Source organism: Emys orbicularis, chromosome 2, assembly GCF_028017835.1.
Source record: "Emys orbicularis isolate rEmyOrb1 chromosome 2, rEmyOrb1.hap1, whole genome shotgun sequence".
Taxonomy (NCBI): domain Eukaryota; kingdom Metazoa; phylum Chordata; order Testudines; family Emydidae; genus Emys; species Emys orbicularis.
The window spans coordinates 144,019,196-144,045,035 of NC_088684.1; the positions used below are offsets into that span (position 1 = coordinate 144,019,196).

The 25,840-nt window shown below is 49.4% G+C and overlaps 1 protein-coding gene across 2 annotated transcripts in view; it reads left to right on the forward strand.

The window, feature by feature from the left end:
• DBNL (drebrin like) overlaps nucleotides 1–25,840 on the forward strand; it is a 36,961-nt gene that overhangs the window by 3,640 nt on the left and 7,481 nt on the right. Inside the window, exons 3-11 of one of the 2 annotated variants that reach the window (XM_065397617.1) lie at nucleotides 3,778–3,890; nucleotides 6,306–6,380; nucleotides 7,408–7,554; nucleotides 8,632–8,709; nucleotides 14,828–14,979; nucleotides 17,662–17,716; nucleotides 18,221–18,295; nucleotides 19,710–19,815; nucleotides 22,384–22,536. In XM_065397617.1, coding sequence (XP_065253689.1) covers nucleotides 3,778–3,890; nucleotides 6,306–6,380; nucleotides 7,408–7,554; nucleotides 8,632–8,709; nucleotides 14,828–14,979; nucleotides 17,662–17,716; nucleotides 18,221–18,295; nucleotides 19,710–19,815; nucleotides 22,384–22,536 — 954 coding nt within the window. The remainder of the gene's footprint in view (nucleotides 1–3,777; nucleotides 3,891–6,305; nucleotides 6,381–7,407; nucleotides 7,555–8,631; nucleotides 8,710–14,827; nucleotides 14,980–17,661; nucleotides 17,717–18,220; nucleotides 18,296–19,709; nucleotides 19,816–22,383; nucleotides 22,537–25,840) is intronic. The other variant, XM_065397618.1, reaches the window with a different exon arrangement.

Sequence of the window (25,840 nt, forward strand, 5' to 3'; positions counted from 1 at the left end):
AGCTCCTTCTTACTAACAGGGCTAAGATATGGTGGGAGAAGAGGAAAGCTGAAATCCAGACTCAAGATGGAGCTCTCCTACAGAGGCAGCTTGACCCCTGTTGCTTTGAAAATGGAAGTTGCTGACAAAGCTGAGTGGCTCTGTTGGCTTTCCTTGCCTGATGACATAAGGTGGTTACAACTCTTTACTTTTGATTTTAAAAGTTCAGCGGTGTTCTGGATCTGAGATGTTATTAGAGTGTGTGAAAAGTTTGGTGGTTGTTGGGACGAAGGTTGTCAAGAGGAAACCCCCCAGAAGTGAGATTGTCAAGACAGCTGCAAAAGGGAGAGTTTCTAAACCTTTTTTCTGCAAAAGCTAGTGAGTATTTTTCTGAAAACATCACATGGAAAATTTATTTGTCATCTGAAATGACTGGGCTAAATTTGGAGACTGAGTAGAACTATTTAATTGTGGGGGAAATAGGGATTTTAGTCCTGCTTCAAGTGCAAATCTAAATGCAACCTTCATTCTGGAATTGCTACCAATGCCTGATGATTAATGCGCAACTCATACATTTTGTGGTGGTTAAATGTGGTTGAGCCAACACTGCAGGAGGAACCTTGGATGGTGAAATTTTACTGACATGTGAGCACTCGATTACTACTCCAGTGTTAATGTTGTACTCATGGTAGTTTTTAGCATTTAATTATAGGTGGAGAGGTATCGTGGGTAATGTAGCACTTTCTATTCTAAATCCCTCTTGTCACACTCTCATCCCTTTCAACATCCAGGCTGAGATATTGAAGGCTTGGCCACTGCCTGAGGGTGTATTTTCTTTTTCCTTTTAAAGTTTGAATATCAGCTGTTGGGGGGAGGAGGAATGCACTTTCCCCATGATGTAACTTCTTGACAAGAATTTTTTTGAGGAGCCGTACACACGCAACAGCTAGGAGCGGGGAAACTGAAGTTGAAATTTGGCAGGGAAGGCCTTTGCGAGTCCTGTGAAAATGAGCTTTGAAAACCTTGTGCTGCACAAGCTCAGTTGAATTTCGCCCACATTCCTGCTAACCTCATAAAATGGGAAGTTGAAGAAGACCAGCCTGACCCCACATGTGCAGTTAAGTCAGCCCTGCATGTGGTCCTTGTAAGGTGAACAGGGAACAAGGGACAGTTCCCATGCATAGGAGGGCGCCCTGCTTTGATGCAGCTTAGGAGCTTTGCTGCTGAGGGGCTTCTTCCTGGTGGCCTCCGGTAAGCATGTTGGGTGTTCTGTTGCAGTCTAGGCCAGTAGTTCGGATGCTCAAAATTCTCTTGAGGCTGGTGCCTGGTTATTAAGGTGCCAGATATTAACTTGCACTGTTAATGAAGCAGGAAGGCTGCACGCAAGAGCCAGAAAAGGACAAAGTTAATGTTGCCCACATAGTCTTAACTCCACCTCTTTGTACATAAACTGCATTCTGACACTGTTCAGTTAGTCCAGACCATCTCTCAAATGATATCCTAGCATAGGCTCATCCCATCTTTTTCCTGCAACTGTGGGTCCATGTGTAACATCCATAGCACTGCTCTGTGTATGGCAGATTGCAGACATGGCAGTTTTTTATTGGAAAAGTACCTAGCAAACTCTTCTTACACAACAGAGTAACCACAGTAATGGTGAAAATCTGAAGGTGTCTAGAAACCACCTACGTTTGCAGCTAATTTAGCTGCATAGTGGAGTGTCTCGTGTCCTGTTACACCTACAGATCACACTGCTGTGGGTGCTGCTGGCTGCCAAGAAACCGGTTGTGCTGACCAGATGCCTGTGCAGGGAGTTCGGGGGAAGCTGGCTTTCCTGTTTGTGTGTGTGCATGTTCTCTTATTTTGAGCTTGCTGCTAAAATGAAATGGGAGGAAGGAACACGCAGCTGGAGACTTTGTCAAGCTGGTCTAGTTTCGCGTTAAACGGGAGCCCCTTCAAGAAGCCACATCCAAAGAGGTGACCGGTGTTCGTTCCTGAGCCTCTGTTCCTGCCATGTTCTCTTATGCATATTACTTTAAGGAATCTGGATCCCATAGAAATCAATGATAACTCCCATTGACTTTAATGGGACCAGGATGTGCCCATTACTGTTTCAATACAACTTCATGTACAAACTTGTGTGTAGAGTTTAGCGCCATCTGCTACAGCTTTGAAAACAGTCACTGTATTGAAATATTTAATTACAATGAAGTGCCTTGGAATATATGTCCATTTATGGTAAGAGTGGTTTTCATTTGACATGCTTTTTATTTTAGACCCTGTAGGAATCTGGCCTCTTTCCAGGTGAAATGTGAAGGGATGTTTTTAAGGATGTCAGGGCTCTGAAGAGTCCTACCTCTTCCATACGATCTATAAAATTGCAAACCGTAGCAGAGCTGTGTGGATTTGTTCGTTTAGGTGGAGGCCTCTCACCAGGAGCTGAGTTTGTTCTGACTGCTCATGGCCAAGCAATAGGAGACATCTCCCCATCTCACCAAGGGCTGAGTTTCAGGAGTGGGGACTGTACACATCCACAGATAGGACTCTCATTGGGGGCTGTGCTTGTTCTGTGTGTCCACGTGCACTGATGGAGGACTCACACCGGCCGGTGATCTGTTCTCTTCAAGAGACAGGAAGTCTTGCCATAGTGTCTAGTGGAGATTGGGGCATGAACAAGAGTGAGCTGGCTGAAGCTGGGCCTGGACAGGACTGAGGTGAAGATGGTGGGTTGGGGGAAGCAGCTGGAGGAGATGGTGGAAGTAATATCGGCCTCTTTGATTGGAGGAGTACTTCCGCCATTCATTAATGGTGTTTGCAGCTTAGGGGTGACTCTCGACCCCAAGTTGCTGTTTGATGATTTCAGCAGTAACCCAGTCAGCTTTTTACCATCTGTGTTTGGCTAGGAGGTTGTTCCTTTTCTTTCGGATGTTGTTCAGGCCCTTGTCATCTCGGTGAGACTGTTGCCATGTGCTCTACGTGGGGCTGCACCTTAGAGCCGTTCAGAGACCGAAGCTGGTGCAGAGTGTAGTGACTTGGTTATCGAGTGGGGCATTCTGCTGGGAACAAGTGACAGTAGTGCTGTAGGGTCAGCACTGGGTGCCCATTGGTCTTAGGGTGGAGTTCAAGATGTTGGTGATGACCGCTAAAGCCCTAAGTGGCCTGGGACTGGCCTCCCTGAGGAATCTCCCCTCTCCCAGGCCATACTGCCACAGCTGTGGTTAGCGGGGGTGCTCAAACTGGATCCCCCTCATTATAGAGGAGAGGGGTGGCTGGCAAGGCGTTCTCTGTGAGGGCTCCAGGACTCTGGAACTTGCTCTCCCGCCTTGGTCTGAAAAAGCCCAACTCTGACTTTCAGGGCACACTGCAAGAGACACCTGCTTGGCAAGGCTCTGGAGAAAAAGCTCAGGGTCTTCCTAGATGATGAAAGCTGGCTGCCCTCCCGAGTTCCTGTGGAACTGGTTTCAGCTTTGCTGAGGTTTAATTTTATTTGTTGCGTGGTTATGTTAGGGTGCCTGGGGCCTTGGATAGATGTCTTTAGTATTTTGTATAACATCATTATGACGTTAGGTAGGAATAAGCAACAGAAGCAGACAAACTCTCAGGTCCCGTTTTCATGGACTCATCACTGTTAGACTGCTGACAGTTCAGTTTTATTTTCTCAACAGTTTGTTTCTTAGTTGGATGTTTTTCTGAGGGACGCTCACAGTAATTTTTCCTCTTCTCAAGACTGAGATGGTTGGCTCAATCTCACTCTGCTTATCTCTCTCCCTTTCTCCCTCTGTGGAAATAACTGTATAGATGGCGGCCTGGAGGAGCTGGTGGAGGAGCTCAACAGTGGTAAGGTGATGTACGCTTTCTGTCGGGTAAAGGATCCCAACTCTGGCCTTCCCAAGTACGTCATCATCAATTGGGTAAGTAGAGATGGACTGTTTCTGTTAGAATGTGGAGCCTTAGGTACATGTTTGATTCTCTCTCCAGGTGGGAAAGGATACACCCTTGAACCAGAGCTGCCAGCATCTAGAAAGCTAAGGTTGCGATTATGTCACGGAATCCGTGACTTCCATTGACCTCTGTGACATCTTCTGCCCTGGGGCTGGAGCTCCCAGCCAGCCCTCCTTCGTAGCCCCTACCCTGCTGGGGGGGCCCTGCAGCTGCCCAGCTGCAGTGGGTGGCTGGGGAGACCCCACAGCAGCCCAGCCCCGCAGCGGTGGGGGACTCAGGAGCCCCAGCTGCAGTGGGTGCTGAATCCGCCTCCCCTCAAGGGCTTCTGTGACTTTTTGTTATTGCCAATGACCTGTCCCTGACTTATTACTAAAAATATCCATGACAAAAACTTTGCCTTATAGATAGCTAATGCTTGGAATGCCTTCGGGGCCAGAGTGAGACTCCCCGAAAAACACATGCAAATCTCTAGTGCACTGCAAAATGCTAAGAATTCAGATGAACAAAATGGGGAGATGTTCCTAGGCCTTCTGAGGTGCTCTGTTCTTGTTAAGAGGATAAGAACTGACATCAGTTCGGGGGGCGGGGGGAGGGATAGCTCAGTGGTTTGAGCATTGGCCTGCTAAACCCAGGGTTGTGAGTTCAATCCTTGAGGGGGCCACTTAGGGATCTGGGGCAAAAATCAGTACTTGGTCCTGCTAGTGAAGGCAGGGGGCTGGACTCGATGACCTTTCAAGGTCCCTTCCAGTTCTAGGAGATGGGATATCTCCATTAATTTAATTTAATTTATACTAGGTCAAACCAGTGGTCCTTCTAGCCCGTTATCGTGTCTCCAGCAGTGGCCAGTACCAGAGCTTCAGGGGGAGTGTACAGAACAGGGCAGTTGTCATGATCCACCCATCTTCCCCTCCCCATTTCTGGTAGTCAGAGGTTTAGGGACATCCAGAACATGGGATGCATCTCTGACCATCTTGGCTAATAGCCACTGATGGACCTGTCCTCCATGAACTTAGCCAGTTCTTTTTTGAACACAGTTATACTTTGGCCGTCATGGCACAGTTCCGCAGGTTAATTGTATGTTGTGTGAAAAAGTATTTCCTCTTTATTGTATTAAACCTGCTGCCTGTTAATTTCATGGTGTGACCTCTGGTTTTTGTTTTGTGGGAACCCTATTCATTTCCCCCCCCCACACACACACCATTCATGATTTTATAGAACTTCTATCATAGCTTCCCCCTTAATTATCTCTCTTTTAGCTAAACAGTCTTAATATTTTTAGTGTCTCCTCGTATGGAAGCCATTCCATACCCTCGATCATCTTTGTTGCCCTTCACTGAACCGTGTCCATTTCAACTATATCCTTTTGAGATGGGCTGACCAGAACTGGACACAGTATTCAAGGTGTGGGCGCACCATGGATTAGTATGGTAGTTAAGCTAGCAGTAAATATTATTGGGTTGTTTAGGTTAAGGTTATTAAAGCTGTAAATATCTTGAAAATAACCTCTCTAGAGCATTATAGCTAGAATAAAATGTTTGAAAGTGAGGAAAACTTGGAGTTGAGATTCCACAAACAGAGCATGCACAGCACTGTTCTTTATTCTGTATAGGTTGTTGTACTGTGCTCGTCACTGTAGTATCTGAGCGCCTTCCAGCAGTACAGTGGAAGCCATGTGACGACAGGTCTGCCGCATGTTGTTTTTTCTCTCAGCCCTCTCGCCGGGGGAGAAGCCTGTGCAGTGGAGTGTCTTGTTTTGGGAGGGTGTTAGGTTTTTTGAAATGTACGTGTTGCTTCGTATTGATGTTAGAAGGCTGGTCAAAGAAAGTGCCTGCGCTTAGAGCAGAAGGTGGTGAGTTTTGTGATGGTCCTTAATGCACTGATCCATGTGTGTTACAGGTCACCCTCTGGGCCTGATCCGGGGGAAGATGCGCGTCTGTTGCAGCCCCACCTTTGGCACCTTGGCTGTTCAGCTCAAGCTGTAGCAACTCTTGCTTTCAGCCGCTGAGGTTCTCAGTTCAATCCCTGGTGTGTCAGCTAAGATGGCAGCCAGGTTTACAGGCCCAGTGTCTGGGAGTAGGATCCTGTTCTCGAGGAACCAGACACTGGTAGCTCTGGAGAGGGTTAGCAGAGAGGGGGTCTGCCACTTGGATGCTTATTTTACATTCATCTCTTGCATTCCTCTCCTTCACTTTAAGTAATGCTGCCAGAGCTTTGCCTTGGACATGCAGCATCTCTTCCCCTCAATCTGGCCTCCACCTCACCCTAGCATGGGTGATAGCTGTGATGTCCTGTTTCAAGGAGCCATGCAAGGGGAGGCTTGTCTCAGTTGAGTGCTACACAGTCCTTGAGATGAGGTTCTAGGTACTGATGGTTTCTCTTTGCAGACTGGCGAAGGCGTGAACGATGTGAGAAAGGGAGCTTGTGCCAACCATGTCAGCACTGTAGCAAACTTCTTAAAGGTACAGTCATGTTTTTATGATGATCTCCCTGGACCCTCCCTTTGCTGTTGTTTGGCCTCCCTTTTATTCCAGATCTGCAGCCCTGGCTTTTTGTCCTTCCTGCTGGGAAAGGCCCGAGGGAGGCCAGCAAGTATTGCAGGGCTCTGGCCACTCCATATTTACAGCCTGGGATCTTCCCGGGTGAGCATGGGCTTCTCCTGGAACAGAAACACAGCAGAAAGCCACAGCAGGGTGTGTGTTAAAATGCCGTTGGCACTCAGCTGAGTCCCCTTAACCACCTGTGAAGTGAACCTGTTGAGCATCCCGTGGGGGCTTGTTGCTGGTAGACACGTTCTTCTAAGTTTCTTTGAGAACCAATGTGTTTTAGGGGGTTTCCCCGATGAAAAATAGTTTCTGATGGAAAAAGAGACCACACGAGAGGGGAGAGCTACAAACACGCATTCTCTCTTACGTTGTGAATATTTACCTGTTAGATTAACAGTTCTCCCTCATATCTGGCAGCCCTTTGAGCTGCAATTTGTGGGCAAATGGCTTCTTTAAACCCTGCTTTCAGTGCAGTAACGTGTCATGTCTCCTTCTGCCCTCTCTCTTTCAGTCCCTTGACCTTGGGGTTCCTTTATCCTTTCTGTTTTAGATTCAGTATTGAGTCCAGAAACTTGTGGCTCAGGTCTCTAAAGTGGAAAGTTCAGGTCAGCCCAGCATCCTCGTCAGGAGCTGGAGGAGAATGGGTGACAGCAGCAGCCTGACCGTGCCACTTCACACTCCATGAAGTGTGGGACCAGATCTTAATGGCTCCCTTTGCCTCTCCCTTCCTTCCCCTCTGCGGGGTTCGTACAAAAGGCAGCCAGAGGGATTGGAGGCCTCTGTTCCCATAGGAAGTGTCTGCCCCGCACGTGCAGTGGTGAAATCAGGCCAGTCTGCTCTTGGGTCACTCTGCGGCAGTGTGTGTCTTTCGGCAGAAGGATGTCGTCCTTTAGCCCTCGGAGTCAAGTTTCTCCTAACTGTGCTGCTCTTTTTCTCTGCCCAGGGCGCCCATGTGACGATAAATGCTCGGGCGGAGGAGGACGTGGAACCTGACTCAATCATGGAGAAAGTTGCCAAGGCTTCCGGTGCAAACTACAACTTCCATAAAGAAAGTAGCAGGTTCCAGGATTCAGGCCCTCAGACGCCAGTGGTGAGTTCCTGGGACCTTTCTAAGTAACCTTTGCACCCCTGGGCTGCAGGGACAGCAGGGATCTAGCTGCCAGTGTCTCAGCTGCGCGGCAAATAGGGCTGCTCGACTCTGATCCTGGTGTGACGGTGCCCTTGTCCTGAAGCTAGCCGTGGTATCCTTCATGGCCTCACCCTCTGTATCTCAGAACTTCTTTCTCTGGAGCTGATGGCTAGTGCCGGGGCGAAATGAGAGACCGGCCTCAGTGTATTCTCAAGTGTTGTCTTGTCTGTAGTGACTCCAAAGCAACAACACTGGAATTTCTAAAGCACCCCTCCCAAGATGTTAGAGTTCACGTGTGTTAGCTCACAAGAAGAGCAAATGCTTTTCAATTTCAAACATCGATTTTTGCGCTTTCACTTTTCAAACACTGTACAAGCATCAGCTCATCTCAACACTAGAAAAGATCCACACACGCAATACGTCAGGGACAGGTTGCTGACCGTCTCAGCTTGGTCACTGAATGGTACTTTCTTGATCTTCTTAATCATCTGTGTCTTGGTGCTGTTTCATTGCTATTTGTGTCTGTCTTCCTTTCTCTTGTTATTGAAGATCGTTTGCTGATCCAGTGATGAGCTCTCAGCTCCTTAGCTTCTGCCACATGGCAAGGTGGGGCCGGGGACTTATTCTTCAAATATCTATATATTTACCACTGTCTTTTTCCTTTTGGGTAATTTCCCTCCCTCATCCTGCCAGTTTTGTCTGTCTCTAAAATGCAGCTCTCAGATTACAACTTCCTGTCTCTCTCTGGGCCAGACTTCAGGCTCTGGCTCATGCGGAGTCATAAACTGGCTTTCAACATTCCATTGGGCTTTCCCTTTCCAGGGCCCTCTCCAAGGTTGGGGGAATGTGGAGACCACATGGCCGGTTGTACAGAAGCAGGCACTTAATGGTCCTGTTGAACAGTTATGGGCGCACTATCCTGGGAGGGGAACCTGAAAGATGCTGGGCTGTATTGCCAGTCTGCTGCAATTTTCTGACAACTAGATCCTGATTATATACAGAGTGCCTCAGCTGTGTGCTTCTCTTGTCCACCTCCAGGGTTCTGTCTACCAGAAGACAAATGCCATGTCTGAAATCAAGAGGGTCGGTAAAGATAACTTCTGGGCTAAAGCAGAGGTGAGTCCCCGAGCATTGGATTGGTGAGGGAGGCTTGATTTGGGTAAGGTGTTTGGATTTAACGTGAGCTTTTTTGTCACTAACTGCCTCTTCCTCCCCTTCCTAAGGCTGGGTTTTGCTGACTACTGGATAATGGATTCATGGCATGGGAAGGGTTTGTTCTGCTTTAGTGGGGGTGGCTGTTTCCAGCTGCTATAGAAGTGACTGGAAAAAGTATTGGGGACTGTCCTGACTCCCGCGTGTCCTGCCGGGTTTGTAAGCAGAACCCAAAATACAGGAGTGAGGCTGGAAGGAAATTGTGCTTCAGGTGAAAATTAACTGGAGACATGTCAGTTTTCATATCTAGGCAGCTCATCTCTGTGTCACTGTCCCTCAAGGTCTGTCTAGATTCTTATTTGGTCCTCATCTCATAACACCTGAGAGCTTCCAAAATAACAATAAGCTCTGTTCTTCTTTCCCCGCTTTTTGATTCATTAGCTTGGGGGGTGTGTGTGTGTGTGTGTGTGAGAGAGAGAGAGAGAGAGAGAGAGAGAGAGAGAGAGTGAAGAACTTACTGAGGGGAAGCCAAATCAAGGAAGGGTTCTGAATATACTGAGGTTTGTGGTCTCTTCTCTCTTGTAGCAGTGAGTTCCGTAGTCTGGTCTAGCTCCAGCGAGAGTCCTGCCCTCTCGAGGCTCCCACTGATGGTCGGCAGGTTCATGGATGAAGTGGGGTGTAGCTGTTATGGGAGGTCATGGCTCTGGAGGGGAAGGTGTCTCTTGGGGAAATAGGTCGGATCCCAAGAGGGCTGTGACTACGGAACCAGTGCGCTGAGTGGAATGCTGCGGCGGGTTTGGTTAAGCAGTCAGGCCGCTGCAGTCCTTAACGGGTGTTTGACTCATCCCTGGATCTAAATCCCGAGCTGTGACAATGAAGCCTGCAGGTCCCGGATGTGAGCATTTCCGTGGCCAGGGCTGTGTCTGATGGGACAATCTCCCCGCCAGTCCCAGCAGGAAGTGGGCATGTTTTGTCCCACTGCCTGTTGGGGCATGTGGTAGCACAGAGGAGTCTGAAAACCAAGCTAACAATCTGAGGGCAGGTGCCCTTGACAGTGGGCGATGTTACAAAGGAAGCAAGTTCTCCAAAGCCTCCCCGCTGCCCAGTCTGGCCTGGGCTCAGCTTGGCCAGCTGCTCTTTCGATTTTGACTAGGCACTGAGAGAGCAAGGCAGTGGTGCTGCTCCATTTGACACGGAGGACGTCTGGAGCGGGGGGTCGTACTTGTCCTGCTGGCACTCAGGCCCATGTTGTCTCAGCAGCCCGCCAGTGGCTTCCTGTAGGTGGGGGAGAGGACAGAGCCTTGTGGGGCTCCACTGATGAGGCTGTTGGAGGAAGGGTTCCCCATAAGGACCCTCTGGGTTCAGCCTGAGAGGAAGGACCGGAACCACTTCAGGTCATTTCTGTTCCCTCCTGCAGCCTCTTGGATACGTGACAGGCGCGTTTGGTGATGGATGCTATGAGATGCTGTGGAGAGGGGCAGCAGGATGTGAGGCTGGCTCTGGATAGGTTAGGCCATCTACCAGAGCAGCCAGTGCTGTCTCTGGGTCCCGGCCTAGAGGCATCCAGGGTACTGCCACGTAGGGTGGTGTTGCAGGTCTCTTGTGCATTAGCTGCTCAGGGCAGGTTTAGAAACCAGGCTAGTTAAATCTGCCTGCATACCAAGTATAAACCAGCCATGAGCCTGCCTAGGAGCAGGAGGCTAAACACTGGGGACAAGTGATGGTTTCTTCAGTCCTGGCCAGACGGAGAAAGGATGGTCCAATGGGTAGGCAATCGCACTAGGTCTTGGAAGACCGCGCTTCCATTCCCTGCTCTGCCACAGACTTCCTTTGAGTGTCCCAAGGGAAGTCACTTAGCCACTCTGTGCCTCCTCTGTAGGATAGGGACCATAGCGCCCTGCCTTACCTCATGGGAGTGAGTGTGTGTGTGTGTGTGTGAGAGGTTAAATGTATTGGAGGTTATCAGGTGTGCAGATACTGTGGTGATGGTGGCCGGATAAGTACCTGAGTGATTTAGTTAACAGGGTTGATGAGGTTAAAGGTTAGCCTCATGAAGGGAGGTGGTGACAATCTCTGTTAGGGGGTGACTGTGACATGGACACTCTTGCAAACCTCCCACCATTATTAACTTCACCCACGTTCAGTGCTGGGAGCTCCCTGGGTTGCCAGCACCTGCAGATACTGTTAACGCCACCTGCGTTAAGCTGCTCTGAACAATGCTAATGGCTCCTATGGGTGTTGACAACCCATCTGCCGCAGAGAGCTTCCGGTGATACCTGTAGTGGAGTTGAGCCAGTGTTAGCAAAGGAAGGTTGGTTTGGGGGAATGTTCTCTAGTGTGGACACCCTGGAAGCAAGAGTCTGTTGCCCGATCCTTTTTAATAGTCAGTAGTACTTGTGTTGATGGCCAGTTGATCTGAAGGTAACCAGGTTCTTGTCCCAGAATCAGGCTATACAGAACTGAAATCAATGGGTTCAGTATCGCGTAGGGACCCTTGGGATATACGGCAGGGACACTCACACTGAAGGCAAAGCAAAGCCTTCACAATTTGTATTAAAATAAGGAATAAAGCCAGAAAAGCTCCAAGCCACAATAATAGATGGGAATAATCCAGTACTGGGGATATCTGTGGTATCATTCGTTGCATAAGCTCTTAGATTTACATATTGCACCCTTCCTTGAGGACTTGGTGGTAAGAGAGCAAGAACCAGCCCTGTCTCTGGAATGTCAAATGAGTCCGATGGTCCAGGTTCCTCAATGCTCCAGACTGATGGTAGATAACAATAGAGCCGAAGGGGCAAATGGAAAGCTAACAATGGAAAAGCGCTCTCCCTACACGGTGGTTTGCCCTATTATAGAGCCTGAGCACCAATCAGGAATATTCATGCTAATACTCAGCCTGCCGTGCCCAAATCTCACCTCCTCACCCTCATCATATTGGGGTGTACTTATCCTATAGGTAAGGCTACGTTTTAGTCACGGGTATTTTTAGTAAAAGTCATGGACAGGTCACAGGCAATAAACAAAAAGTCACAGCCCTGTGACCTGTCCATGACTTTTACTAAAAATACCTGTGACTAAATCTTACCTGCTGGGAGGGGGGCGCTCCTGAAGACTGCTGCTGGGGGGAGGGGCAGCGCGGGGGCCCTGCTGTTGCTGCTGGGGGGAGGGGTGGGGGACGGCCCAGGGCCATGCGGCTGCTGCCCCCGGACCGTTGCTCCAGGGCAGCACGAGGGACCAGCTGCCTGGGGCTGCCAGAGCAGCGGCTGGTGTGGCTGGCTCTGGGGCTTCCCCAGCTGCTGGGGTGATCCTGGGGTCAGCCGCACCAGCGCTGCAAACTTCACGGAGGTCACGGAAAGTCATGGAAGCCATGGTTTCCGTGACCTCCGTGAATGATTCGCGGCCTTCCCAATAGGTTAACGAATTAATTCTCATTATCATACCCATCCCTTTGTTCTCAAGCAGTTTTGTGGTTATCACTTCTGTGTTCCTGTGGTTACCGGTTACCGTTAGGTTCCAACTCCTGCTATTCAGCTAGCTATTCCTAGTTCCCCAAAAGCTAAGGGTAATTGTCAGGCCATTTATCTATGACAAGGGTAACAGGCCTACTTTATTTGACTATAGATTCATAGATTCTAGGACTGGAAGGGACCTCGAGAGGTCATCGAGTCCAGTCCCCTGCCCGCATGGCAGGACCAAATGCTGTCTAGACCATCCCTGATAGACATTTATCTAACCTACTCTTAAATATCTCCAGAGATGGAGATTCCACAACCTCCCTAGGCAGTTTATTCCAGTGTTTAACCACCCTGACAGTTAGGAACTTTTTCCTAATGTCCAACCTAGACCTCCCTTGCTGCAGTTTAAGCCCATTGCTTCTTGTTCTATCCTTAGAGGCTAAGGTGAACAAGTTTTCTCCCTCCTCCCTTTTAGATACCTGAAAACTGCTATCATGTCCCCTCTCAGTCTTCTCTTTTCCAAACTAAACAAACCCAATTCTTTCAGCCTTCCTTCATAGGTCATGTTCTCAAGACCTTTAATCATTCTTGTTGCTCTTCTCTGGACCCTTTCCAATTTCTCCACATCTTTCTTGAAATGCGGTGCCCAGAACTGGACACAATACTCCAGCTGAGGCCTAACCAGAGCAGAGTAGAGCGGAAGAATGACTTCTCGTGTCTTGCTCACAACACACCTGTTAATACATCCCAGAATCATGTTTGCTTTTTTTGCAACAGCATCACACTGTTGACTCATATTTAGCTTGTGGTCCACTATAACCCCTAGATCCCTTTCTGCTGTACTCCTTCCTAGACAGTCTCTTCCCATTCTGTATGTGTGAAACTGATTGTTCCTTCCTAAGTGGAGCACTTTGCATTTGTCTTTGTTAAACTTCATCCTGTTTAACTCAGACCATTTCTCCAATTTGTCCAGATCATTTTGAATTATGACCCTGTCCTCCAAAGCAGTTGCAATCCCTCCCAGTTTGGTATCATCCGCAAACTTAATAAGCGTACTTTCTATGCCAATATCTAAGTCGTTAATGAAGATATTGAACAGAGCCGGTCCCAAAACAGACCCCTGCGGAACCCCACTCGTTATGCCTTTCCAGCAGGATTGGGAACCATTAATAACAACTCTCTGAGTATGGTTATACAGCCAGTTATGCACCCACCTTATAGTAGCCCCATCTAAATTGTATTTGCCTAGTTTATCGATAAGAATATCATGCGAGACCGTATCAAATGCCTTACTATAGTCTAGGTATACCACATCCACAGCTTCTCCCTTATCCACAAGACTCGTTATCCTATCGAAGAAAGCTATCAGATTGGTTTGACATGATTTGTTCTTTACAAATCCATGCTGGCTGTTCCCTATCACCTTACCACCTTCCAAGTGTTTGCAGATGATTTCCTTAATTACTTGCTCCATTATCTTCCCTGGCACAGAAGTTAAACTAACTGGTCTGTAGTTTCCTGGGTTGTTTTTATTTCCCTTTTTATAGATGGGCACTATATTTGCCCTTTTCCAGTCTTCTGGAATCTCTCCCGTCTCCCATGATTTTCCAAAGATAATAGCTAGAGGCTCAGATACCTCCTCTATTAGCTCCTTGAGTATTCTAGGATGCATTTCATCAGGCCCTGGTGACTTGCAGGCATCTAACTTTTCTAAATGATTTTTAACTTGTTCTTTTTTTATTTTATCTGCTAAACCTACCCCCTTCCCATTAGCATTCACTATGTTAGGCATTCCTTCAGACTTCTCGGTGAAGACCGAAACAAAGAAGTCATTAAGCATCTCTGCCATTTCCAAGTTTCCTGTTACTGTTTCTCCCTCTTCACTAAGCAGTGGGCCTACCCTGTCTTTGGTCTTCCTCTTGCTTCTAATGTATTGATAAAAAGTCTTCTTGTTTCCCTTTATTCCTGTAGCTAGTTTGAGCTCATTTTGTGCCTTTGCCTTTCTAATCTTGCCCCTGCATTCCTGTGTTGTTTGCCTATATTCATCCTTTGTAATCTGTCCTAGTTTCCATTTTTTATATGACTCCTTTTTATTTTTTAGATCATGCAAGATCTCGTGGTTAAGCCAAGACTATACTTATACTAACTTGCTTACGCTAATGTCTTACAGGGCACAGGCCTGTAGGTTCCTTGTGTTACAGCTGACTACAATAAAGGCTAAGCTAACCCTCTGGGCTACAGGTCCCAGTTTCTGTTCTCTGTTCCCATCAGGAAGGGGAGGGCTCTGTCTCAGGGCATGGCCCTGATTGCTGTCAGGGCTTCTGTGACTTGTGCTTACATGAGCAAGCAAAGTCTTTGAGGGAGGAGTCTGTGTTTCCGGGTCCGCCCTCCATGTGGAGTCCTTGAAGCCCTCCCAGGAGCGTGTAGGGTGATGTTAGAGCAACCAGGGCTGCACACGCTCCAGCTGACGGTGCATCCAGCTGTAGTGGACAACACAGTAACCAGCTGTAAATCTCTCGTGATTGTTGGTGATTAAAGTACGAAGACATGGTGAGGAGAGAGCTGTGGGGATTTTTCTCCCGTGCTGGCAGCTTTAACCAGACTTGGCACGCTCCTGTCCTTAGAAAGATGAGGAGAACCGCCGGCTGGAGGAGAAGAGGAGAGTGGACGAGGAGCGGCAGCGACTGGACAAAGAGCACCAGGAGCGGGAGCTGCAGGAAGCAGCCGGGCGTGAGCGAAGGTTTAAAGAGAGATCCAGTGAGATTGATGCTCAGAAGTGAGTCTCTTCTTTGCACTGAGAAGCTCTAACAGCTTCCTTGCCTTATTCCAGGGGTCTGTCTGGTCTCCTTCCCTCTGACCCAGGGGCTGCTTTATTCTCCCCCTCTCCCTACCACCACATGCCATCAGGCTAGCAATCCCACGCTGCAGAGCGTAGGACCCAGGAGCGAGGACCTATGTAGGGAATGCTCCACCCTCACCTCAGAAGACAGTCCCAGTGCCCTTCCAGCCAGATCTCTGGCGTCTCTCCTAAATGTCCCCTTCACTGCGCCAGTCTCCCCATTCCTGTCAGCGGAGAGGGGAAGTGTGTGGCCCAGTGGGTTTCAGGGAGTGGCAGACTCGCTCTATTTGTCCGCGCACAACAATGTGAACTCTCAGTTAAAGTTCCTCCAGCGCATTTCCTGTCCATGCAATCGCTGAAAATCCAGGAAGTCACCATTCAGGCAACAGCCACTTCCAGAAACACCCTGGCTGCTCACCTCCACAACACCCTCGCCTCTTATACAAACAGTCAGCCACCCACAGTACACACCTCTGACCCTCCCAGTTGTGCTGACACACACACAACTCCAGCCTCTGACTGGCTTGCCTGCTGCTAGGCAGTATGACAGCGAGTCACTCGCTAATGTGTCATAGTCTTTATGAGGTCAGAGTTAAGGCTATGCCCTGGAGTCCCGGTCCGATGGGCCTAGTAAATTCTGTTGGATGGGGCTCCTATCTGGTAAATCATCCAGGTGGAGAAGGTGCCTTCTCCACAGCCAAGCTACAAGCTCTGCTTGTTGAGCAACTTCAGCTGAAGTCGTCCTGCCCCATCCCTCTATGTCCTGTCCCCAATAGGGCATGGAGGCTGGTCTGACGGGCAAGACTTTGCCTCCTCCACCCTGGAACTGCCTCCTCCCTCAAACAGCTCTCTCAGACTCAAGAGGGGAGCCCCAGCGAACAGACCTTGCTCGGTCCATCGGACCAGGGCTCCGATTGGCGCAACCATAAGCCCAGTCTTAGACGCGACTCTCTCTCATCTTTATACCTAACCCTACGGCCATCCATGGTATTGTGCAGCACAACCACAGTGGTGTCCGTGCCCAGGCTGTTTCTGTGTTGGTCGCTGGCAATACGTCTGCTGCCCCAGCACACGTGCAGATCTCAATTCTGTAGCTGCTGCCTGAAAACAAATGCTAGGTGTTGTAACCATGGCTGAAACCACAGCTCACCCATTCACGGACGGTTTCCAGAATGCTACAGTAGCACCTCTTGCATCCACCATTTGCAGTCTGACACAGTCCCACGTTTAGGGACATTCCCCTCCCCCCCAAATACACACACCTACAGCTCTAGGACATTGCAGTTTCTCAAGGCCACACTCTATAAGCAGCAAATGTGGCCGGAGCCTGTTGGTTGCAGTGCAGGGCAGACAAGGTAGCTGAGGGTTGAGATGGGGCTTAGGGGCTGTGGAGCAATGTAACTTCTTATTTCCACGCTCTTTGGGGTCTGTGTTGGTGGATCCTGCAGTCTGGCAACCTTGACTCTGTTAACACTTTTGGTGTGAGGCTGTAGTATGTTTGGGGGTGTTTTGTAGCTCCTCCTAATGAGAGCGAGCCTTGCCCCCTGCTTGGCGTCTGACCGGGAGTCTCGTTGGTCCTGTGCCCCCAGCGGCGGTATGAGTAGCCACACCAGAGGCACCCCAGAGTCAGCAAGGAGCATGATAGACTGGCAGGGAGCAAACCCCTCCCCAAAGCCATGCACTGATAGGCGCAGGGGCTAAGGTGGGTACCAGCACCTCCCCCTGCCGGGAGAACAGGCAGCAATGCCCACCCCTTGCCCTCCTGAGCGGGGGCTGGCAATAGCGACTCCTTTCCTCCCCCCCAAAACATCTCTGCCGCTAAGGACACGGGGCGGGGAGAGCGGTGGCTGATTTTACTGCCACTAGACACTGTCCACATGGGCTCTGACCTCCCTTCGTCCTTCCAGTGGGGGCAGTGATATCCTGGCTCCAGAATTCCTTTCACAGAGCCTGGGGTTGGGGGGGAGGAACAGCCCCCCAGTCTGTGTCTGCCCGGCCCCCCGGGCAGGGAGTTCTTTCCCCCACCCCTGAAGGGTGTGTTGGGGGGAAAGGGGTCTCATGGTGATGCGTGAAAAGTGATCAGAGAAGCTGGAGTGGGCCAACTGTCCCACAGTTCCCACCTACATGACTCCAATAGTGGGGTGGGGGGTGGTCTCATCTCGGGGTTGGGGCTGACACACCTATCCTGATCTCTTTTCTCCCTCTCTCTCCCCCTCCCTCCCCCCCCCCCCCCCGTATTAAGCCAGAACCTTGGGGAAATGCTTCACCCTCTCTCCCGCTCCTGGAGCTGGCCCTAGGGGCCCCCACAGGCTCGGCTGCCAAGTGCTTGCTGCTGCTATGAGGAAGTCCTGGAATGGGTGGGTGGGGGTCCTTCCTTGTGAACGCTATGGCAAGGATGGGGATTGTTCATATGACAGAGGGAAGCCCCTAAAGCGCCAATTTTAGGGAAGGGGTGAGGGCAGCACCCCGCTGTAAGGTTGCCTGTGCCAGAGCCCTAGTGCAGTATGCAGCAGCAGAGAGCCGGGGAGCTCCGCCCAGCTGGGCTGCTTGGCACCAGGGGCAGAGCGAGCAACTCGGGCTGGTTATTATTTAACTCCAGTTTGTTATTTACAATGGCAGGAAATTCCAGCAGCAGCAGGATACCCAGAGCAGGGACAAGGAGAAGCAGCAATGGGTGAGTTTTGACAATCGCCGTCCCTTCGACCTCTTATTCGTGACTCTTGCAGAAATCTGGGGAGGGGGCAGGGTGTCCTAGAATAGCGCAGCGTGGACTGCGTCTGGGGGAGCTCCAGACAGACAGATGCCCATGAGCAACGTTATACCTAGACAGGCTGAAGCAGTGTCAGGGCTTCCCTTGTGGAATGTGTGTAGGGGTCAGGAATGACTTGTCCAACACCTGCAGAACTGTCCGTCCGGCCAGGTGCATTGGACAGAGAGCGGCTTTGTCAGAGCATCAGCTGTCGGTCACTCTCATAGGCAGGTTCCAAAGCCTGGCAAACTGGGTGTGTCCAGAATTTGGCTGTCTGGCTCTGTAATGACCATCCTTCTGATGCTGCTCCTCGTTCCCGTCCCCCGGCGCCAGGGGAAGCCATGTTTCAGGGCGGGGTTTGGCCTGGGGGCTGGGTGAGAGATCCTTGTCTCTGTGGCTGCAAGAGCAAAGGGTTGTCTTGTGCCGCAGAAGGAGCAGGAAGCGGAGCACCAGGCCACCCAGCGGAGGGGCCTCCGGAGGAGCGAGTCTGTGGAGAAAGCTCAGGTACGTGCGAGGAGGAGCTCCCATGATCTGCTGCGAGCACCAACAGCCACGGCTGCGCCAGCCGGGCCCACGGGCAGTCCATGGCTGAGCAGTGCGCTCCTTTTCCTGTCGCTTCGAAGTGCACATGGAATGAATTGACCCTCGCGGTAACCCTTCCTTTGTTCCCTTCCCCTCAGAAGTGCTGGGGACACGGCACGGACTATTCAGATGCAGCAGTCGCATGTATTGCCTCGCCTGCCTGGTCCTTCAGCTGGGTGCTTGTCTCCTGGGGGCTTTGAGTTACTCTCTAAGGCCCGCACAGCTGGCTGTGGGTCTCCTGAGAGCTGGTTGGCCTGTTCCCCAACTTGTTGTGGGCTGTGGGTCTCCTGAGGGCCGTGGACTCCTATCTGCCTCCACACGCCTCATGGCCATGCTTCTCTTGGTGTCACAGGTGCTTGTCCCTGACGCTCCTGGGGGCTGGGGAGCTTTCGCTGCCCTCCCCCAGCCTAGCCTGTGGGTGCAGGGGCTTGCTCCAGGCCTCCACTGATGGCTGCTGGTCTCCTGGGGACTGTGGTTGTTTGTCCTAGTGGTTGGGTCTTGTTCGTCCCACAACTTTCCTGTATTTCTGTGAAGGGAGGGAAAAAGAGGGTGAAATTTAGGCTTCCCAGTTTAGTTCCCAGTCATAAGTGAGGCCCGTCTGCTGCTCCTGTGGAGCTCCCCAATAGAGGACTTCAACAGAACAAGTGAGAGGCTCCATGTGCCATACTGGCGGTACCTTGTTCTCCAGCTGCCTGTTTCATGCAGGCAGAGGGCCAGTGCTGAGAAGGAATCGCAGGGCAAGGTGGTAACGTAGGCCTTGGTGCCATCAGAGGGTTGTGACTACGTCCCATGATACCACCGTATCCATTCTACCAGAGGCCTCGTCAAGTCCAAGGCCAGAAAAGGACCATTGTGATCATCTAGTCTGATCTGTGTCTCACAGGCCAGAGAAGGTCCTCACAATAATTCCCAGAGCTGATCTGTTAGAAAAACATCCAGTCTTGATTTAATACCGTGCAGTGATGGAGACTCCACCACGACCCTGGGTAAATTGTTCCAGTGGTTAATTACTCTGTTGAAAATGTACACAGCACAGTAACAGCGATGAAACCACAACCCCTCTAGGACTTGGAGCTGATGAGTACAAGTGACCTCTCAGCACTGACTTGTAGGTACATCCTGAAGGGAATGAGCAGAACTGTTCTAAAGCTGTTCCAGGCAGGTGGGTGAGCAATACCCAGGGATTTAGGAAATGAGATGGGTTCTTACCTTGAAAACCAAACCATCTGCCAGCATTGTGTATTGCAGAGCCAGGTGACAGAATCGATTATCCAACCGTGGGAATAATGGCTTGTGTCTTACGTGGATGCGTGTGTGTGCTCTTTTTCCCTCACAGGAAGCGGCATCGCTGATAGCGCAAAGATCAGTGAACCCACGGGACATCTTCAAACAGAAGGAGAGGTCTATGCCCTCAGAAACAGCCGCCTTCGGTTCCCAACCAGGTATAAAGCAAGAGTGGAACATCAGCAGAGAGAACAGTGCTGGCTGATAGCCTGCTCAGGGGTTATAAAGCTCCTCAGGAAAGACACTGTCAATGCCATGTTAACATACAGCTTACAGGTAAATACATAGGGAACGTGTGATACGAAGGTGTTATCAGCATGTGTTTGGGATAGGCATGCTACTCCCGAGTGCCAGAGGCAGCAGTCAGTTACAGTGGTCATTCCAGTTCTGATAAAACTCCTATCTCACAACCATGTGATCTGCATTATAGGTGGAGCAATGCCTAGAGATAAGTTTGTCAAACACTTCCCATTATAAGCCTCTCCTTTTCAGCAGCTAATAACTTCACCCAGCCGGTGAGGTTGAGATTTTCCATGCTTGTCCCTGCTGTCTCCTGGATTTTTTTAATGATTCAGCAAAAATAGGTTTGTGAATGTTAAGTCTAGAACAGGGGTCAGCAACCTTTCAGAAGTGGGGTGCCGAGTCTTCATTTATTCACTCTAATTTAAGGTTTCGCGTGCCAGTAATACAGTTTAACGTTTTTAGAAGGTCTCTTTCAATAAGTCTATAATATATAACTAAACTATTGTTGTATGTAAAGTAAATAAGGTTTTAAAAATGTTTAAGAAGCTTCATTTAAAATTAAATTAAAATGCAGAATCCCCCGGACCGCTGGCCAGGACCCAGGCAGCGTGAGTGCCACTGAAAATCAGCTCGCGTGCCGCCTTCGGCACGCGTGCCATAGGTTGTCTACCCCTGGTCTAGAAGGTACCCTTGAGATCAGCTAGTCTGACTTCCATGATTTTCACCAGCTTCACCACCCCAATTTGAACCAGGGACCTTCAGCGCCACATGTGAAGACCACTTAAAAGGAGGGATGGTGGTGTAGATAGGGTACTAGGATGGAAGAACTGGGTTCAATCCCTGCTTTGCCACAGACTCCATCTATGGCTGTGGGTAAGTAAGCAAGCAGTAGCTTAGTGGAGCAGTGGAAAATGTCTTGCTTTGTGTTCCAAGGGGCTGAACGTTCAGAAATATCGCTGCTGTTTTTGAGCACAAGAGGCAGGAAAAACAGATGCTTCTGCCGATGGTTAGACATTTTCCATCTGATTCTTTGAACAACTCTGGCATCTCCAGGGTTTGCAGTAGGTACTTGAAATTTGACAGCAGATAGTCCTGATGTAAAAGAGGTGCCTTTGCTGTCCGAAAAATCAAGTTGGCCAAACCTGGTGATTAGTCCCAGGAAATTGTCATTTGCATATGCATGGTAGAATTGGCTCAAGACTTAATTCACTGAACATTCTGTCTGCACCGGGCATGCTCCAAAGCCTCGCTCAGTTAAATAGTGACCCGCTTGCACCCTCCCAGCAAAACACCGTTTAGCCTGACAGCACGCTGTGTTGGAAGCCAGGCGAGTGGTAATTCAAATCTCACCTCTCCCGCTGACTGCTTTTAATGTTGCTTTGTGCTTCGCAACCCTTATTGTGGTTCACATGGTCATATCTGGCAGATAAGGGAACAGAACCGAGGTCTCTTAACATGAGACCCAAGTCTTATTCGCTTAGCCACACTGCCTCCCTCAAATAACACGGCTATATACTTGGCTAGGTTGTAACCTCCACCACTGCTGTAACATTCCCTTCCCAGAGCCAGGATTAGAACCTAAGACCCTTGATACTCCACGCTCCACTGCTGTCTAGCAGAATTGTGCACTGTGCCGGGTAGGCAGAGTCTTATTGGGAAAGTGTGTGTAACATCCCCCTCTAGTGGTGGACACAGAAGATAACTGCTGCCTCTGGCTAGCTTCTATTCCTTTAACTCAGGGGGTAGAGGACTTTCCTACAGAACTGAGGGTCAAAGCCTGCTGATGACCTATGGCTGGAGTCTTTGTGGTTCCACACGAGGGCACTTTTGTTTTTGCAGTTTTCTCTTAAAACCTAGGAAACGTCGTATGGAAAAGTAAACTAAAAGAACGTTATTACCTTTGCAAAGTCAAGCACTCAGAAGTTAAGCAGTGCCAGAATGGAGGTTGCCCGTGCATCCTTAATTTGTCCTCCTTGTGCATATGCATTATGGTAGTCATTAATTACATGAACACATGCGATTTCTTCCAAAAGGACTCCTGCCTCGTTTAGTGCACAGGATGGACAGCAACTGAAGCAGGTTTGGGTAGTGAATGGGGCTGTTGTCCATAGGATCCCCCTGCCTCGCATACAGCCTTTTTCTGTAACAGTGTAGCAGGGGATATAGAAAGTGATAGGATGGTCTTGTGGCAGTCCCTGGACTGGAACTCAGGAATACTAGGCAATAAGACTGTGTCTCGGACAGTAAATCCCACAGATCTCGGGGGCAGATCAGCTGAGCGAGAAGGTGCCGTGTCTCCCGAGTCACTTTTCAGAGCAGTGCCGCACCGGAACAGTTGGTTCCAACTGCTATAGCTGCTTCGAAAGGGGTAAGCGCAGAGATGGTGGAGCGAAGAGTAGGTACTTCCCATTTGTACTCTTCTCTGAACAGCTCGCTTGCTTGCTTGATGTGCCTAGTGTGTGTCTCACTTCCGTCCTTCCCAGGCAAGCTACGGAGCCCCTTCCTGCAGAAGGAGAGCAGCCCTGTCCACGCTCCGGCCTCCCCAGTCCACTCAGCTGCCCAGGCCTTTCATCCACCCTCCCTTGTCCATCCCTCTGCTCGGGAGACGCCTCCAGCCTCTCCGGTTCCTGGCTCAGGTGTGTTGCTTTACCTTCCCCACCAGGTCACTAGGCAGGGGCGCTGGAACAATTTGTGTAGTGGGGGTGCTGAGAGCCATTGAACCCAACTGTGAACCCTGTATATGATGGAAACCACTTCAAGCCAGGGGGTGCATCAGCCCCCCTAGTTCCACCACGGGAGAGCTTTCACTTTGGCTCTTGGAGCAGGTCTGCCAGCTATTGTGGCTTCTGCCGTAGTACAAGATATTTTCAAGGTTGTCGTGGCTTAGTTTCATTCTGTCTCCACATGCCCATAACTTTCTGAAAAATTCTCCTTTGGGCCAGAAACTTTGCCTGCTGTATCTCAGACCAGGAATGACTTTTGTTTGCTAAGTCTGAAGACGGTCCTTTCAGCTGTTGGTGTTATGGAGAGTGGGGAATAATCCATCTTCTCAGCATTATGTCTTTTTTGCTCACCAATAACTCCAATGGCTGGACTCCAAACAGTGCATGTGAATGGCCTTTATGAGCCAGCAGGCTTTCGTTGTGGGGAAGAGATGCCTAAAAATCTAAAAGCAGGCGTACTTGAGAGCGCTTGTCTGAACCTGCTCAATTAAGTGTTTTTCAAATGAGCTAGATGGGTCTCTGCACTGGAGAACTTGTAATGGAAGGATCTAGTCCTGCAGATGCCACTAGACATCCACCAACAGTCCCATAGGTCTTAGCAGCGAAGGTTAAAACAAGGAATTAAGTAAAAACACGCAGGTGGCTCCTTTTCTCTCCTTTTCCTTTATTTTCTTTTAAAAAGAAAACAAAGATACAATATGTTTTAAATCAGCAGTAACACAACATTTACGTTGCATGTTCAGATACAAAATCCAGAGAGTGCAAAAGGGAAGGATCTCTCACAGTAACGCAAACTCCCCTGCATTGCAGATATGTAAGATTATTATTTTTATTTCTAGTTAGGCTATTTAATATGACCTAAATGTTACAGTACATACAACATGGATGAGTTCTGTGTTTGTACAGCACCTTGCACACCAGGGTCATGGGCTATGATTTTGCTTTGCTTAATCTACCTGGGTTGTAGAGGTGCTGGTTGCAACTCCATAATTAAAGTGACACCCAGGCTTGTTATGACACCCTCTTTCCTCCCCAAATTATTTTTACTGTGAAGTACAGCGTTCCTTTTATTTCCTTTGTGTACTGTTACAAGGTTATGCTTCCTGGAGGACAGAGTGCTTAAAGGTTGAAGTGCTGAAATTCACCCATTTTTAATTTACTCGTGGAGAACGTCTTCTATTTTTTTAAAGCTGAAAAAGGACACTTCTGGGTTTTCTTTCAAATTGTCCCCAAAATGCAGTCTCTGGGACCCAGCATAGAAAGGTTCCATCCCAAGAGGTTCAAGGGGGCCTGGGGAACTTGGTACATCAGTATAACCACCTTGCAAAATTCATAAGAATATATTGGAAACAGAAAAGGTTCAGAAAAGGGCAACAAAAATGATTAGGGGTATGGAACAGCTTCCATATGAGGAGAGATTAAAAAGACTGGGACTTTTCAGCTTGAAAAAGAGACGACTAAGGGGGGATATGACAGAGGTCTATAAAATCATGACTGGTGTGGAGAAAGTAAATAAGGACGTGTGATTTATTCCTTCTCATAACACACAAACTAGGGGTCACCAAATGAAATTAATAGGCAGCAGATTTAAAACAAACAAAAGGAAGTATTTTTTCACACAATGCACAGTCAACTCCCTGCCAGAGGATGTTGTGAAGGCCAAAACTATAACAGGATTCAAAAAAGAACTAGATAAATTCATGGAGGATAGGTCCAACAATGGCTATTAGCCAGGATGGGCAGGGATGGTGTCCCTAGCCTCTGTTTGCCAGAAGCTGGGAATGGGCGACAAGGAATGGATCACTTAATGACTCCCTGTTCTGTTCATTCCCTCTGGGGCACCTGGCATTGGCCACTGTCAGAAGACAGGATACTGGGCTAGATGGACCTTTGGTCTGACCCAATATGGCCGTTCTTATGTCCACTACTCCAAATGCTGTAATAAAATACAAGTCTTAGTGTGCTTGGCCCGTGTGGCCTGTTGAATAGTGCACTGGGCTGGGACTTGAGAGACCTGGGTTCTATTCCCATCTCTACTCCTTGTCTACTGTGTGAACGTGGGTATGTCACTGCCCTGTTCTGTGCCTCAGTTTCCCCATCTGTAAAATGGGGATGATAATACTGACTCCCATGAGCTTTGCGGTTTAGTGCTGGAAGAGTTCAGGATTACTGTTATTCTGCACCAGGGCTTTGGTGATAAGGAAGCTGACACTGGGCCTGATCCCTGGGTTACAGCAAAGCTACCAGAGGCTTAATTTCCTGAGACAACACATCCCCTTTATAACAGTGTCCTCAGGAACCAAGTGTTTGGAATGTTCAGAGTGGGAGGGAAGCCTGGCAGTGTCCTTGCTGCAGAGAGCTTCCTACCAGGGGCAGCGCGGACATATAGGGCAAACTTATTCATGGATCCAGCCTTCTCTGACCAGTCCTGCTTTGTTTCTGGTTTCCGTGCACGCCTCTTTGAGTTGCAAGTGGCCTTTCCTCCAGCTAGCCGACGCTCTGCAGCAGTGAAGCAGCCCCTTCCCGGTGTGAGGTGCCATCTCCAGCGTGCTGCCCTGTAGCTGCTTGGCTCTGCTAAATATTCAGCAGCCACATTGTGGTGAAGTTCTCTTTGCTGCGTCTCTTCCTCTTCCAGTACCTGGTCCCGGCATCTGCTACCTTCACCCTGTTTTCTCCCTTAGTGCGGAGAGGGTTGGTGCCACTAGCCTAGGATTAGGGCTGGTGACCGACTCTCCTCTCCGCCAGCTTCTTTCCTTCAGAAATAAAAGTAAACGCACCCAAACACAAACCACCAGAGCCCCTGCAGGCGGGGCAGGCGCTGCACAAAGCAGGTCTAACTTGGGTGGTTGGGTTTAGTGTGTGGGGTGGTGCTGGCGGCGTGTGCTAGACAGGAGGTCAGACTACATGATCTGCTGGTCTCTTCTGGGCTTAAACTCTATGACTCTAAAGCGACCAGCTTCTGTATTTCAAGGAACATGAGACCATAGCAGGTTCCATACTACATCTCAGCTTTCTCCCTACTAGAGGTGAAACCGGGTTGCAACTGGTATGTATTCATGCATTCCCCACTAGGGGTCGCTGTTGTGCTGAGGAGAGATTTAGACCTAACCGTAAACTTGGTCCTGCTCAAAGCTAACCTGCAAGCAGCGACATCCCACTAGCAATCCGTCTCCTGGATTGTGTTGTTCCCATCGCTGTATGGGATTCTAAGGGGAGG